General features: G+C 32.8%; 1 protein-coding gene across 3 annotated transcripts in view; it reads right to left on the reverse strand.

Annotated features, from left to right (window-relative positions):
- SASS6 (SAS-6 centriolar assembly protein) overlaps positions 1-12,516 on the reverse strand; it is a 31,204-nt gene that overhangs the window by 16,844 nt on the left and 1,844 nt on the right. The window contains exons 2-8 of one of the 3 annotated variants that reach the window (XM_031967144.1): positions 9,969-10,107; positions 8,958-9,018; positions 5,756-5,835; positions 5,102-5,206; positions 4,232-4,403; positions 3,526-3,591; positions 1,400-1,519 (exon numbers count right to left, since the gene is read on the reverse strand). In XM_031967144.1, coding sequence (XP_031823004.1) covers positions 1,400-1,519; positions 3,526-3,591; positions 4,232-4,403; positions 5,102-5,206; positions 5,756-5,835; positions 8,958-9,018; positions 9,969-10,024 — 660 coding nt within the window. In that variant the 5' untranslated portion in view covers positions 10,025-10,107. The remainder of the gene's footprint in view (positions 1-1,399; positions 1,520-3,525; positions 3,592-4,231; positions 4,404-5,101; positions 5,207-5,755; positions 5,836-8,957; positions 9,019-9,968; positions 10,108-12,516) is intronic. The other 2 variants (XM_031967142.1, XM_031967143.1) reach the window with 2 other exon arrangements.

Consider the following 12,516-nt stretch of genomic DNA (forward strand, 5'->3'; position numbering starts at 1 on the left):
TATGGGCTTTCAAAATAAGAGAACTCCACGTTATAAACCAGTCATAAAATTGTTGCCATAGTACTTGTGGTGATGAGGCATTGAAAAAGGAATGAGGTGTATTGTGTCTATGCTTCTGAATTATATTTCATTACTCTCTGCAGGGAATCACTGCCAAATTGCAGACTCCACATTTTGCATTGCTACTGTAGAAATTTCCTTTGTCTAAAAAGTATCAAAGGAGAAGTAGCTGGTAAAACAAAGGAGGAAAAAAATTATGAATTATGACACTGAAGAAATCCATCTTGAACTCAATAAAGGGAAAGAGACTCCCAATAAAATAATGACAGAAAACAAAGTAAATGATTAGTAAAGGAGAAAGATGAAGGGCATAAAGCATTTATTAAGCAGCTATTAAGCACCAGGTACTATGCTAAGTGCTTTATAAATATTATCTCATTTTCATCCTCACAATACCCTTGGGAGGTAGGTGCTATTATTATGCTCATTTTACAGTTGAGGAAACTGAGGCAAACATAGATTAGTGGCCCACATAGCTTGTATGAGTGTGAGGTCAAATATGAACGTGGGTCTTCCTGAACTAGAAAAGGATGAACAACCATGTTAAAGGCAGCAAAGAGACTACAGAAATGAAAACAAAGAATTCTGACATATACCTTAATGATGGTTAGGAACTTTTGGAGGAATAATTTCAAGTTAATGATAGAAACAAAAGACAGGCAAAAAAAGTTTTAAAGGAAGGTCTGAAGAGAGACATAATCATTCAGAAAAGAAACATATTTCAGAAGCTTAGGTATTAAAAGAAGGGAAAAAATGGGAGACTAATAGTTTTTATAGGGATGACTCAAGGAAAATTAAAAATATAGTGATTGAATATAGTAGTTTAAATGATGCAGAAAATAAGTGAGCCATAGTAAGGAAAAAAAGGCAAGGAAAATAATTGAAAATTATTGTGAGAACAGATTTGCTTCTGTTCCCGCCCCCCCCCTCCCCCACTACTGCCTCTAGTAAAGAGCATTTAAATTTTGTCACAAATCATTTTCCTTTCAAAAATGAACATACTTCAAAAGAGCTGTGAAACCTTAATTTCCAAAATCTCTTTTCATGTTTAAAGTTTACCTTACTTTATATATACCTTTTCTTTTTATATTTACATTTCCCCTCCCCTATTCAGCAACAAAGTATTTTTAAACAAAAAAAATTTTAAAGCAAAATTCTTTATCCATAGCACCTCATTTTGTAATAGGATGGCATATTTTCACAACTCTCCTTTGGGGCCAAATTTGGTCATTATAATTATAAAACACTAAGTTTAGTTTTCCAATAGGTTCTTTTAAAATTACAGCCATCAAATTATTTCACGAACTAAGAATTTTATCCATTTCCCTTTTGTTCATACCTGGAGGGCTTTTTCCTTTTCATTTGTCAGTTCCTGAGAATGCTTATTTGTCAGTGATGCTGTGTGTGATGTCCATTCATTTCGTAACTTATCTAATTCCTGGATCTTTTCTGACAATGTCTGCATAATTTTAAACACAAATATTAAAAGAGGGAAATGAAGTAATAATATTATATCACTATTAGTAGCAAGTGTTGAATCCTGATTCAAGTCTTCCCACAACTTTCCATCACCTGCCCTATAAAGTACGATCTTCTGGAAGGTAAGGACTGTCTTCTGCTAGTCTCCAGATTCTCAGTAGCTAACAAGGTACTCTGCACACTGTCAAAATGCTTTACTATCTATACCTTGAATTTACACACATCAAATTACACAACTATCATGCTCCTTTCCTTACACACTGAAGATGAGGAAATATAATCTTGATAAGAAGAAATAATTTGTAGGCCCTTGCTTTAGCTTCATTTCAGTGCTCTTTCCATTGAACTATGAGGAAATAGTCTTCATCCTATAGTAACTACAATTTCAACGTGCTTTAAAAATTTTGGAGGAAAAAAATATAATAAAAACTAGCACTGTATAATAATAGCATAGCACTTTAAATTTTCCTAAGCACATTACATGTTAATTCATTTTGTCTTCACCACCAAAACCAAAGGCAGCAAGATTTTAAAAAAAAAAAAAAAAAAAAAAGGAAAGGAGACTAGCAGTATATCTAATCTTTTTTCTACCATTACCATTGAGGCTTTGTTAATAAGAAAGCTGAATGCTAATTATTAAAATATCCTCCATGTCGAAAGGAATTTTGCTAATTGGAGACTTACTCAAGCTTGTAAAGAAACTCTGTCAGAGGAACACTCAAAATTCCATAAAGATTAGTTAAATAAAATTACCTGACATGTACTGAAGCTGAAGAAAAGGAGTTTTAACAAGGAAAGAAAAGAATCTAAAGCAAGAAAGGGACATTTCAGAGGAAGACAGATTTGGCTAGCTTATATCACAGAGGAATTATGAATAGTCTGAGGACATAGGGTTCTTTTGAAAGCTATGCGTAGGAAAGGGGCAGATATAATGAAAGTGAGTGGGAAGCACTAAATTTCAAATATTGGCATTTTTTCTCTCCACTTTCAAAAAACTAAGCCCTTCCCCTTTTTGCCACTTTATCTGCTCTTCTTTTCAACCTCTAACTGTAGTCCCTTCCCATAATGAGGACTAGATGGAGAAGCTGAGCTAATTATTTTAAAAATTTTAATAGCTTTTTATTTTTCCAAATATGTGCAAAAAGTTTTCAATATTCATCTTTGCATAAAATTTTTCTCCCTTTCACCCCCCCCCCCTTCCCTCCCATAAACAGCAAGCAATCCAGTATAGGTTAAATATGTCTTCTAAACATATTTCCAAATTCATCATGTTACACACAAGAAAAATGAGATCAAAAGATGAAAGAAAAAAAAAAATCACAAAAATAAAAAACCAAGCCAACAAACAACAAAAAGGTAAAAACACCATGCTTTGATCCATAATCAATCCCCATAATTCTCTCTTTGGATCCAGATAGCACTTTCCATCACAAGACTATTGGAATTGCCTTGAATCACTTCATCTCTGAAAAGAGCCAAATCCAGTTGATCATCACACAATTTTGTTGCTAATATACAACGTTTTTTTGGTTCTACTCACTTGACTTAACATCAATTCATGTAAGTCTTTCCAGGCTTTTCTGAAATCAGCCTGTAGATGATTTAATTACTAATACAAATCTGAAGGTCACCTGGAGAATGATACCATGGGATAGGCCCAGAACTATCTTCATCTTGAGATACAGACAGTGGATCATCCATTAAATTTAAAGGTAATGATGGTCTCTGTAGGCCAGTCCCATTGGGCAAAAGATAGTTGATGGTACATTTTAGACAAATGGAATAGCATAAGTAAAGACTAAAGATGAAAATAAGTATAGAATAAAAGAATGTTTAGAGTAAAAGATTTGATCTGAGACTTACATCCTATATATAAATCAATATAAGTATTTTTTAGCTTTATTTTGCTTTTGTGGTGAATAGCCTGACAACTGAGAGTCAATAAAGAGATGATTTACTAAGAAAAAAAGTAAAACCTTGAATTACCTGTTGTGTAAAGTGTAACTGTCTTGTAACATCCTCTAGTGTTTGCTCCAATGATAATTTTTCTTCCTATTAAAAGAGTTCATTGATTTTTAATTTAATTATAGACTGGTCCCAAAATACCATTTCTTAGCTCAAATGAGTTGGGCAGAAAGTTTTGCAAACCTTAAGTACTGTTCAATTGCCAGCTATTTTCTTTTTTAAATCAGAAAATGTCCAAGCATACATATTTTACTTCCCAGGAAATAGCAACTTATGTTTGAATGTCAATTTATGTTTTTCAAGGAATTCTCATAATTTCTTATTTAAGCTGGCGTATATAGGGTAAACTTTATTTCATATATTTAGCAAGTGGGAAAACAAAGGCACCAAAAGGTTAACTGACTTGCTCAAGGTCACCGAGTTAAATGGTGACAGACTCCATTTTCCAGACACCTAATCTAATACTCCTATTTATTACATTCAAAAAACCTCAAAAATGAAATAGAAATTTTCCTCTTTTTAAGTCATTTATTTATTACATTTCCTCAAACACATGGAACAAGTATCAAAATTCTGAACATTTTATGGTAGATTTTTTGTACTCATTTAAAAAAGAACAGAATTAGAGAATTTAAGAGCTAGAAGGGACCTTAGAAATATGCTATCTTGATTTTACATATGAGGTATAAGGCATCCTAGAAAAGCACTGTGCGAATTCAGACCTTACCTTGCTACATTTCAAACAGCCTGCTAAAAATTTCTTTATTTCCATATCATTTCCAGGTAGAAGTTTTAGAGAAAGATGTGTAAGATGCTTAAAGGGATTTGTCTCTACCACATTTAAAAATACAGGTGAGTGATCCAATATGGCTGCTGTAGAAACTAATTGTAGTAAAAACCTTTAAAAGAAAGTTTTACATTAAATTAAGGACATTCCCCTTACTGGGTATAAAGAAGACATATCACAGAATGCTGACAAGAGTAATTTTGAGTTTGTATAAATGCAAAACCTATGGACAAATGTATGAAAAAGAATAAATCCTAATTCAAATAAACTAAATTGAAAGATTCAAAATTTAGCCTCCATATTTTATTTTTATCTAGCTCATTTATAAATGTTTATAATAATGTAAATTAAATAAAAATAAAACTCCATAAAAACATAAATATACAAATGGGTTTCATTATAAACTGATTATTTGTGCCAAATAAAAAGTGAATAAACTTTCTAAAACCTTTCATAAAAACAACAAAATGAAGCTGCACTTGAAAAATATGTTCTGAAAAGAATTTTAACAGATATATCTAAATCTTTTCCTTTTTCATAAAAATACTTCTATCCTTCAGTTAGAAACACACCCACCCACCCCTAAAATCAACAGTTTCAATGACTTTATCCATATTGGGAAACTCAAATAAATATAATAAATACTATTAACTATAATAAAGACAATTTGAAATTTTAGGTTTAACAGAAGCTAATTTTTTTTTAAAGACCAAGATACTCTTAACACATGGAGAAACTTTGGCTTATAAGGAAAGCCCTTCAAAAGAAAATTTAGTCTAAGACTGTATACAGGGTCCACTTGAGACTTACCTTGGAATTTCTTTGCCTTGTTCCTGTGTACACTGTTGTAGCAGATCTATAAACTTTTGTGGAAAAGCTGAAAAATCTACCAGAAGACCTTGCTGCAGTTTTAAACTACATTTATATGAAATCAGAGATAAGAAAAGGTAAATTTTAAAATTTGGATATTGTAATTTTAACATTTTATCTTAGTAATTAGTAATTAAAGCATAGGGGCAGTTAAACTAGAAGGCGCAGTAAATAGAGGCCCTTCATGTAGTCAGGAAGACCTGAGTTCAAATTCAGCTTCAGACACTTAATACTCACTAGCTATATGACTCTGGACAAGACACCTAACCTCAATTGCCTTGCCCCCTTCTCAAAAAAAAAAAAAAAAAAAAAAAAAAAAAAAAATTAAATTAAAGCACATAATCAAATTTATTGGATATTAAAAAAAACTCTTTTAAGTAAAGCTTTTTATTTACAAAACATATATATGGGTAATTTTTCAACATTGATCCTTGCAAAGCCTTCTGTTTCAAATTATCCCCCCTTCCCCTCATCCCCTCCCCTAGATGGCAGGTAGTCCAAAATATGTTAAATATGTTAAAATATACGTTAAATCCAATACATGTATACATATTTATACAGTTAACAAAGAAAATTCTTAAGTCAGCAACTTACCTCTGAAAATCTTCCTCAGATATAACAAGGTTATATAGAAAAAATGGATCAGCATCATCAGTCAACTGAATTACTAAATCCTAAGAGAAAGATTTGTTTTCAGTATCGAAGTGCATACAGATATTACAAATTGGCTAACTGCTTCTTTCTTAGAAGCAAAATCATCTAATATGGGAAAAATATTCTCAGTGAGGTCTCATGATAATTACTGCCGAATGACATTATCATCATACAGAAATCTAGAGATTAAAAACCTGTTTTTATTATGGCTCAAGCACAGGTTGAGAGCTTAGAAAAATATCACTATTAGGTTTCTAACAAAGCTTATACAGTTTCAACTACATCAGAACCAGAGAAATAAATTTTTTTTTTCCCCTCAAGGGAGATAATCTCACCCATTACCCAGGGAAAAAAGAAAAAAGTTTTACAGACACAAACTTAAAGAAATTCTTTTCAAAGCTAGGCTTAGAAGATGGATATACCAAAAAATAAGCACAAAATCAGAGCAGGTTGGGATCCTTCCAAAATACAAATTATATCTCTTATGAAGTGTCTTGACTAAAATTGTGGGTGTAATAAATTTCTTTTTTTATCTCTTTGACCTATCTCAGGAATATGAGAACATTCACTTAAGGCTAATAAAAGAAACTCCAAAACTCTTGACACATCCAATATCAAGGTATCACATCTATCATTTGAGGTCTAACTCTTCAATTATGGTTTGTTTGTTTTTTTAATCTTTATTTCAGTCTAGCTTAGGATGGCCAATCTACTCTGATAATCACAAAAGGTTAAAAGAATTGTAGAAGAGGTTTAGTAATACACAGGTACAGCCTTAGTGGTAAGATGCTACATCTTTATACATATACATTTTATTCCTAACTGCCTTCGTAGTTGGCTAATTCCAAGTTAAAAAGGACATACAAAATTTAAAGCAAGAACAGATCTTAGAGCCCAGAAAGTACAACTAATTCATTTTAAAGATAAGGAAATTGTGGTCTATTGGTTAAGTTTCTGAACTCAAAATTTTATCAGCCCTCTTTTGAGCAAAGAAATCAAAGAAGACTGACAACTTTCTTATTCCCCACAGAAAAGGAACCCTTTTCTCTAAACAAGGATATCAAATATCATGTCATTATTAGGGTTGTACCTAAACCAATTCTATTGGTTCAGCTGGCTGAATGCTCCAGCTGGCTGGTGAAGTGGCATTTGAAAGCAATCTGTCTGTCTCTAGTCCCTCGTCAATGCCTCTTACTATGGGATTTAAGTTTGTCTTATAGGAAGTTCAGAATTACAGTACTGGAGGACTGACCATTAGTACTCAGTCTTTACAGGACAGTAGGTATGGATGGGAAAGTTAGAATAAAATGTGAGTAAAAGAGATTGAAAAAGATATGGAATTAGACACTAGCACAGAACAAAAGCTCTGAAAAAATCTTTTTATTCCCGATTGCCAAAAATATCCAGTGTGACTTTTAGGACCCCAGAAATAATTATAGAATAAGAAAAAGTGGAGAAATTAACTTTATTATTTCTCAGAATACCTGGAGACTAAGGCAGCCTTATACTACTGTTGAAAGATTCTGAGGATCTTGTAAGTAAATATATATAGTTCTGGGGTTGTAATGCTAGAGAAGCAGTTAGCAGAAAAGGTGTTTTGTCCTTAGTGTCCTTAATACCAATTATTTATGCTGCATATAGTCACTTATGAATAAAGGGAGAAGCAGGAAATATAAAAACTTTGAAAAAATAAAATCTATAACCTAGATCAGTTATTGTTCTAACCTCATGAAACTTTGCTAGATATACAGAAAGATTAAGCTTAAAACTTCAATCACCTTTCCTAAAGCTGCTTCTTAACTAAGCCCCAACTTCATTCCTAGAGTTAAGCCCCTACAAATCTCAGAATCAATACATTTTTGGTTGAGGGGCCTTTTGGATACTTTCTTTAAAAATCTTAGCAATGATGGATAGACTAAATTGAACATCTGTGTGATTAAAAAAAAAAAAAAGGATTAAAAGGTACTTTCTTATATACAAAGGCTACAGTTATCTAATCCAAAATGTAGGTGGTTCATTTTCCTAAATCCTATATTCTATGCTCTTGTCACTGCTTAGTTTTCAATTCTTCAAGTTCAAATGAGGCTGATCTGTCTAAGTAACTTTGGTTTCCTTGTGCTCTTAAGTATTATTCTTCAGTTCTCTTAATTACTATTTTGCCAAAAGGAAAAATATCCCCAAACTAAAATATTTTCCTCTGCAGTACTTTTGTCTGATTCTCACATTTACATTACTGTCTTTATTCTCTAGAATTCTATTTTCTAAAACAGAATGATATTCCTATATTAACAACCTGTAAGTAGAATATGAACTTATTATGGGCCAGAACTGAATAAAGGATTCTTACAAGGTACTAAGTCAGTGGAATTGATGGAGACAATAGTTACTTAATTTAGCATGGTTCAGTATGATTGATTTAATCCTACAAGGAGATGCTATGGATTAGAACTTGAAATAAGGTACTAAGTGGAATTGAGGAGACAATGGTTAAATCTAGTTTAGCACTGATTTAATCCTATAACAAATAATGGTTTCCTAATGATATAAAGATTGGTTTGTACTCAGAGTTTATAAGCTAGAAGCCTCAGCCAGAGAGATTCAGAGATAAGCAGAGAGAAGGCTAGAGGCTGAAGGCTGGAGCATAAGCCCTTGGACTCGGTCAAATTCATCCCATCTCACACCACCTTGGTGGCAGGCTCTCCTCCTTTGCTTCCCCACTGAAACCAATACTCCAGAAGGCCCTCAGAAAACTAGCTGAGCTCCAAGTGAAGGAGATAGGACTTTGAAAGAGATAATAAAGGATTTAGACTAATACCTGGCTGCACTTGTTGGTGATTACTGAACTGAAACAAAGGATGCTCCAGAGACCCCAAGAAAACCTCAATAGAGAACATTACCTTTTAATGAGAACATTACATGAACCCATTACCCTTCTCTGATGCCCTTCAACTTGAATGGTTTATACATAAATTGCACATTCTCTTTCAATCCCTAAATTAGTTTCTAAATCAGATTTTTACAAAACATAAAGAGGCTAAAATTTTTAGAACAAAAATGGTTGCAAAGAGTTTAATACACAAAAGAAATGAGTTAGCTGTTTAGTACATAAATTATCATTAGACTATGAATCAGAAATACCAACCTTTCGATGAACTGGATTAGAAACTGCTTGGAGTTCAATGCTCACTCTAACATTTACTCTCCTGTTTAAAAACAGATGCACAACTGTTAAAAACACTCAAAATGATTAGATGCTGCCACTTGCACTAAGTAGAAATTTCTAACAGGCTATCTAAGAGGAAAAAAAGAGAAAGTAGGCAAGATTTGAGTTTGTTTATCCTAAGTCGGTGTCTATATCTATAAACCTTCCCTAATTCAGCTCTATTCTAACAAAATCTGCATACTCACTACAACTCTCATGAAATAAAATAAGATTGATGGCTTATATGGTTCTCCATGAGCAGCAAAATCTGCCAATTCACCTTCTTTTTCCTGTGAACTTTCTTTGGCTAGGCAGAAAGGATTTGCTACGCTGTGTAAAATAAATATAATCCACATGCTCCCCTCTGTACACTTTAGATAATTGACACAATTGCACACATATATGTGAATGTATATGCATATGCACATCAACACATAATGAATACCTGAACACAGGTAATCTGAAAATACCTACTTCTGTGTATTGTTTGAACATACTATATAGTTCAGGGCATAGAGTGCTAGACTTGTAGTCAGGAAGACCAGGTTTAACTCCCAACTAGATATTTACTACCTGTATGATCCTGGGCAACTCAGAATTGTAATGTGTCTCAGTTTCCCCATTTGCAAAATGTGAGTCACTGAATATATCTCATAAAGTTATAATAAAGATAAAAAGAAATGAAGTATGTAAATATACTTTACAAATCTTTTAAAAAGGTATAAATACTAGCTATGGCACAAAACCTAGTCGTACATCACAAAAATGAAATGAATTGAGAAAAAGTTCTATAAATCAGATTACTATATAAAAGGGGTTGAAAAGTAACATCATAACAAATCTTAGAACTATCTAAAAGAAAAAATATACAGCTTTTTTCTATAAATATGCTTGTTTAAAATAATGGGTTTTTTTTTTTCTGATGAATTCTGATGTATTTTTTCCACCTACCTTTTCCTTCCCTCTCCCCCATTTTTTTTTGCTACATGTGGGGAAATGCTTTGCATGACTTCATATGTATAAGGTGTATCATATTTCTTGCTTTCACAACAATGGATAGTGGAGGGGATAGGAAGGAGAGACTTTGGAACTGAAAAATAAAATTTAATAAATAAAATGTTTTATATCTTTCTCATTTTCTGAGGCAGAGTATTTACAGAAGAATAGGATCAGTGTTAACCTTAATTTAAGAAGTAGCTATGGAGGAAAAAATGATTTGGAATGACTTGAAAGGGCAGAGAAATATTATAAAGGTTGTGTAGAGAATTATTCTAAATAAATAGGTACTTTTTACTTAGGAGACAACAATATAATCTAATCTGTAATCCTATTTACAATATGATTTATGTGTAAATAAAGCAGATTAGACAGAGGACCAAAGCTCTAAGTATCTAAATAATATGAAGGGTTAGTTAATCTTAGGCTGCTCTACTTCAGTTTTTTAATATATAAAATTGTCTATTATTATTATTATATACATAATATATTATAATGTTATAATACATGTTATATAATATATTATTGTCTATTACCAGGCAGTGTATTAAGAACGATGGGACAAAGAAAGGCAAAATAGTTAAATCCCTGTTCTGAAGGAGTTCACAATGTAACAGAGGAGACAATGTGCAGAAAAAAACCAGTTATGTACAAATAAGATATATATATAGAATAAACTGTAGATAATCTCAGGGGAAGAAGATAGGACTTTGTCTGAGACCTGAAGGAAGCCTGTAGTCAAAAGACAGATGTGCAGAAGGGAGATCCAAGTAACATTTGCCTTCTTGCTTTTCCTAGAATATTATACTCTGTGCCTTTTTGACTCCTATGCCTGGAATGCTCTCCCTTTTCACTTCCACTTACTTCCTCCAGGATTCAGTTCAAATCCCACCTTCTACAGAAGACCTTTCCAGATTGCAGCAAAGGTACTGACCTTCCCTCAGAGATTAACACACATTTGAACTGTTTATATTTTGTGTGTACATACTATATTTCTTCCAATTTAAATGGAAGCCACCTTGAGACCAGTGACTGTTTTGCTTTTCTTTGTATCCCAGTACTTATCACAATGCCTAAAACCTTTTAAAAAGATTTAGTATATTATTCCCCCCCCAATTATGTGTAAGATAAAAATTAGTATTCATTTTAAAACATTGAGTTCCAAATTCTCTCTCTCACTGGGAAAGCAAACAATTCAATATACACGTGTACTCATACAAAAAACAGAATTCCACTGCCCAAATTCTTGTTGAATGACAGAATCTTGGAGAAAGTTTATACACAAAAGCTAATTTTAATTTGGGTCTCTCTCCAATACCACCCTGTCCTTTTTTCCTTTCCCTAAAAGCTGAAATTTTCACCTACTTCATAAATTTTGGAATTAGCTTTTAGATTTGAAGCAAATTTATCAAGACCTGCCATAAGCTACTCTTCATATTATTCTAGGAGTATCACAGTAGTCCCTCTCTTTCCCTAAAACAAGTTAAACACATTGTTTTTCATGTCCCTAAATATTAGTTCCTTGTGCTCAGGATTAGGGAAATGAAATTAACACTAATTAAGCCTGTTGTCCATATTTAAAACAATACCTAGAAATTTGTGGTGAAACCCTACTGTTTTCATGGAAACAATTCTGAAAGTCACATAAACAATACTGGCTTCACAATATCTTACTATGGCATTTATAATGAGTAATGATATGTAATTATTCCCGTTCTGAACAAAGCACACAGAGAAAGAGCTGTCTGCCAATATTTAGCCCCCCCCCCCAAAAAAAAATTCTTTGATAAAAATAAACTTATTTCCCCCAAACAGGGTGGTTTTGGGAGAAAAACAGAAGACACAGAAGATTCCAGTCCCCAGAGGCTCTTCCTTCTGCTACTAAGTACTGTTAAGTGACAACCATGATCATTAGTATTTCAGGCAGTCTGAATCCTGATCTTTCTTACTCCCAAGTCCAGCATGCCAAATAGGTTCAAATTCCTATGATCCTATGAATTAGCATCACTTTATTGGAATACACAAGGATTTTATTTTGACTTGACCAACAAACTCACTTCAAATTTATAGGGCTTTTCTAATCCAAAAAGATACAATTATAACTTCTTTTTCAATCCCTATTCAAGACTTCTTTTAAAAAATACCTTCAGTTATATTGTATCTTAAAGTTGGCTCAGGTAAAATTCTTCTTGCTCAGTGTTTTGTTAAACATCAGTATGGGAGCATAATAGCAGTAATTCCAACTTACAACTAGTTTTCAGACTTTTTCAAAGCATTTTCTTTCAAAAAGACTAATATGGGACTGGCAGGGCCAGTATTTTTTAAATTCAATGTTTTATTTTTCCAATTTCCAATTTCGTCTAAAGACAGTTTGAAAACTGTTAGAAACACTCATTTTCGTAAGATTTTGAGTTCCATTTTTTTTCCTCCTTCCTCTGTGATCCTCATCTCCCTCTTCCCTTCCTCCCCCCCCCCCAGCAAGCCGTCAAGCAGGGCCAGAATT

The sequence above is a fragment of the Sarcophilus harrisii genome, chromosome 4, assembly GCF_902635505.1.
Source record: "Sarcophilus harrisii chromosome 4, mSarHar1.11, whole genome shotgun sequence".
In the NCBI taxonomy this organism is placed as follows: Eukaryota; Metazoa; Chordata; class Mammalia; order Dasyuromorphia; family Dasyuridae; genus Sarcophilus; species Sarcophilus harrisii.